A 4,415-nucleotide genomic window follows, 5' to 3' on the forward strand; every position below is an offset into this window, starting at 1 on the left:
TAAGAACAATAAGGCTCTACTAATCACAATAATGAAAATTTCCATGATACCTTCCACATTGTAATGAAAATTTCATCATGCCATAAAATATTAACAGATTCATTATATAACCACCAGGCTTTTTTTCATGCATTGTAAAAATGCTGGAGCAACTCACCACGTATTCGAAAACGAATGTCAGTGTCTCTTTGGTGTGGATTATGTCATGCAGGAGCACAATATTGGCATGTTTCAAACCCTTCAGGAGAGAAGCTAGAAAAATTAAACAAAATGTTCAATCAGTCATTAATAATGAAAGTGTTTCTTTAAAGATATCAAGCAATTTTTATTTTTATTTTTTAAACATTTCAAATCAAGCATTCTGGTTTTCTACTGCTGGAGAAGAATCTCTTGTTGCAAAATAATATTTAAAATTACAAAGGATCTTTATTATTTCAAAAATGTAGAATTGTTTAATTCATACAACTTATTGTTCTTACAGGCCAGAGTGGTTGCAAAAAAATATGTTTCCATTTATCTAATCAATTTCATCAAAGCACTCAGCACTTTGTGAATGCTCTCCTCTGAGAATCTTATCATCCCTGCTTCAGAGCTACAGAGGAGGAGGCCTGGAGAGATAAAGGCCATTGGAGGAGCAGAAAATAGAGTGTTCTACCTTGTAGAGCAGGACTTTGCAACATGTAACCAGTCTCTGAAATTTAAAGTCCCACAAGGGGTCAACAGGGCCTGTAGATGGGATCAGTGGGGAGTCAGGGATAAGAGCATGGGATAAAGAATTGTTGAAACATAATAGAGAGTGGAAAGGAATTCTTAAAGAGAATGTTGCAAACCTCTGTGGAAAGGAGAAAATGCAAACTTGAAAAGAGGAGAGGGCCAAATCTGGGGACCCCAAGAGAATGGGAATGGGGAAGGCTGAGGACTATTTCTTGCCTCTTCAGTAACAGATTATTATGAGGTTACTAAAGGCAGTGTAAAAGGGGAGAAGACACCATAAAAGGCTGGGAATGGCTAGGATGGGTTTTGAAAGGATGGGTTTTGGGGTGAAGGAGTTTGGATGTATTCTCCTCCCACAACTCATGTGGAAATCTGATCCCCAATGTGGCAGTGTTGGGAGCTGTTTGAGTCATGGGGGCGGATCCCTCATGAATAGATTAATGCTCTCCCTGGAGAGTGGGGGTAGTGAGTGAGTTCTCGCTCTATTAGTTCCTGCAAGATCTGGTTGTTTAAAAGATCCTGGCACCTCCCCTCTCTCTCTCTTGCCTCCTGTCTCCATGTGATCTGGTTGTATCTGCCAGCTTTCCACCATGAGTAGAAGCAGCCTGAGGCCCATGTCAGATGCAGCTGTCCCAGAATTGTGAGCCAAATAAACCTCTGTTCTTTATAAATTATCCAGTCTCCGGTATTCTGTTATAGCAACACAAAACGGACTAATAAAGGGTTCCAGAGATAGGAAGACCCCTGACATCAGGAAGGTAAAGGCCAGAAAAGGCACAAGAAGGAGATGATGGGTCTTAGCTCAAAGCATCCCTGCATATAGAAAGTGTCTTTAAGAAGACTTAAAGGAAAGATTAAGGATAAACGCAAATCTGTGCTCCATAGAATATGCCTGCATATCATGAATCTCCTGCACCAACTCTCACCCAGAATAGAATTCCGTGGTTAAAAACAAACAACTCAAATACTCTCTTAAAATTGGGAACAAAATTATCTCCTTCAGGAATCTAATCTTATTGTAATGAACATCTGTTGTTTTGCCCTCCTGGCAGCCATTCTCCCTTTTAGGGAGGACACCTCTATTTTTATCAGGGGAATTGACCTCTTCCTACTCAGTCCATGCTGTTCTGGCGGGGCTGACCCAACTTCTGTCCAAGAGTGGGCATGTGACCCAGGCCTGGCCAATCAGAGCACAGCATCTCCCTAGCCACAGAGATTAGTTCAGAGACAAGCACAAAACCCAAGCCTGGGAGAATCCTACTTTGTTTGGTGTCATCGCAAAAGAAATGCTTTCTTTTCCACTGTGAGGGCTGAGCTTGTAGGATTTAGCTAGGAGCTGCTGGGGCTATATACCAATACCTGGTGACATCATGCCTGAGAATAAAACTAAGGCAGAGAAAAAACCAATGTTGGGTGATGGAGAGACGTGGATTGCTGGTGATGTTGTTTGTGTCCTGCAAGCCTGTAGCTATCAGATCTGTGAGCCAGTGAATTTCCTTCCTTATTTAAGTCAGTTTGAGCTGGGAACCTCTTACCACCAAAGGAGCTCTATCATACCTTTTAACTCTACTTTGTTCTTATGACTAATGCTCTAATTTTTACTTTTTGCCCCCAGAGTCCTTATGGGCTAAATCTGCTATTTCACTTCTACAAATGTGTTGCTTTGTAAATACAGTAAACAGTTTCATGTGTATCTGTTTAATTTCCCTAGTCCCAATCTGAAGGCTACATGGGATTTGAGGGAGTGACTTACTTTCTCTTTTGGATGCTGCCACACTACCTAGTACAACGCTCAGCCAAAAGTAAGCACTTAATTTATCAAAAATATTTATTGAGTGCCTTAAGGGAGAACTGTCTGTGGAGCCAGAAGCCCTAATATGAATCCTGGTCCTGTCACTTTCTATCTGAGTAAGCTCTGGACAGTATCTCAACCCAAGTCTCAATTCACTCCTTATGAAAAGAGATAATGCCTATTCTGCTTTGACTTCACAGAGTCGATAAAGAGGATGGAATCAGATCCCATTTGTGGAATGCTTGGTAAATGTAAAGCATTACACAGATGCAAATTAGAATTGATATTCCTGCCATCACTTCTTGCCCCTCCCTTTCATCCTGAACCCCATGAAACCCCTATTCCCAGATTAACATTTTTAAAATTTTGTTTATGTCATGTCTTTGCTAGAGTTTTCAGCTCCTTCCATATTTAAAACAACTACTTCTGACAATCAGTTGGAAATGCCTGTATTTTATGTGTATTTTTATTTATAAATTACTTCATGAGTTTCTCTCTTTCTCTCTCTTTCTCTCTCTCTCTCTCTCTCCACACACATACTCCAAAGCATATACCAAAATTAGATTTTAAAAGGCTGCAAAGGTGAAATTGCTAAGAATATTGTTAAGATATTTTAATTTTATTTTTAATACAATTTTAGTCTCACTTAAATATAATATTGCTAAAAATCCTGATGCTTATTTACAAAATCATGATTGCACGTTTTATTAATCATGATGGCTCTATACTACCATTTGCTAAAAAGCTCAAGGAACAATATCTACTTGGAAGAGGCTTTCTGCTAACAACAGTGGATATAGACCTTTACTTCATATAGTTTTCTTGATAATTTTAGTTTTGTAGGAGTAAAAAAAGTGTCCATTTTGCCATTTCTCTGTTGTTCACTTATACTTGTATACTTAGTCTTATCTTTGATCCACAATTTCTTTACAGAAATCTTTTAAAACCATCCATCCATTTTGTGAAGATTCACTGCACTAGTAAATGGCAACTCCTTTTCACACCCTCATCCAACCCACCAGCAAATGGGTTCGCAATACCTCCAAAACATGTCCGGAACCCATCCCTTTTTGCCATGTCTTCTGCCACCATCCTGGGCCACACCACCATCCTATCTGGGCTGAACTATTGCATATGCTCCTACTAGGCTCCCTGCTCTGTCCCTTCTTTCCTACAGTCTCTCCTCCACAAAGCAGCCAGTTACTGTGATCCTTCTCAAATGAAAGTCAGGGCATGACCCTCCTGGTTCCAAACCATGCAGTGGACTCTCATCTCACTCAGAATGAAATCCAAAGGACTTGCAATGGCCTTCCCAGCCCCTGCTCCATCCAGCCATGCCCTGTCCATTACTTGTAATCTCACACTCCCATCCTTGCTCACCTGGCTCCAGCCACATTGGCCTCCTATATGTTCCTTGGACACATCCAAACACATTTCCACCCCAGGGTCTTCTACCTGTCATTGGCTCTGCCTGTAACACTCTTTTCTCAGCTCTCTGTATGCTTCCTGCATCACTGCCTTAAGATCTCTGCTCAAAGGTATGTGCTTCCTGACCACTCTAGATGAAATAGCAGCCCTGCACCCCCACCCCACCCCAGCAATCCTCTGTCCCTGGGCACTGCTTTATTCTTTTTCATAGCACTTATCACCACCTAACATGTCTTACATATATTTGTTTATTGTCTGTCTCCACCCCTGAGAATATAAACTCCAACAACAGCAGGTACTTTTATCTTTTTTGCTTATGGCTGTATCCTCAGTGCCTAGAACAATATCCAGCATAAGTACTCAATAAATGTTTATTATTGAATTAGTGGCACTAATTAATATTATTTATATACCTATCACTAGTTGGCATAGGGTATTTCTGTTGAAGATGCTTTTTACTCATTGTTTCTTTTAGTTGTCT

General features: G+C 40.4%; 1 protein-coding gene across 2 annotated transcripts in view; it reads right to left on the reverse strand.

Moving 5' to 3' along the window:
- The window catches only part of CDK15 (cyclin-dependent kinase 15), a 31,417-nt gene that overhangs the window by 12,877 nt on the left and 14,125 nt on the right, over positions 1-4,415 (reverse strand). For both annotated transcript variants that reach the window (XM_008586285.1, XM_008586284.1), the window contains exon 5: positions 158-252. In XM_008586285.1, the coding sequence (XP_008584507.1) occupies positions 158-252 (95 nt within the window). The remainder of the gene's footprint in view (positions 1-157; positions 253-4,415) is intronic.

This window comes from Galeopterus variegatus, unplaced genomic scaffold, assembly GCF_000696425.1.
Source record: "Galeopterus variegatus unplaced genomic scaffold, G_variegatus-3.0.2 Scaffold3924, whole genome shotgun sequence".
Lineage (NCBI taxonomy): Eukaryota > Metazoa > Chordata > Mammalia > Dermoptera > Cynocephalidae > Galeopterus > Galeopterus variegatus.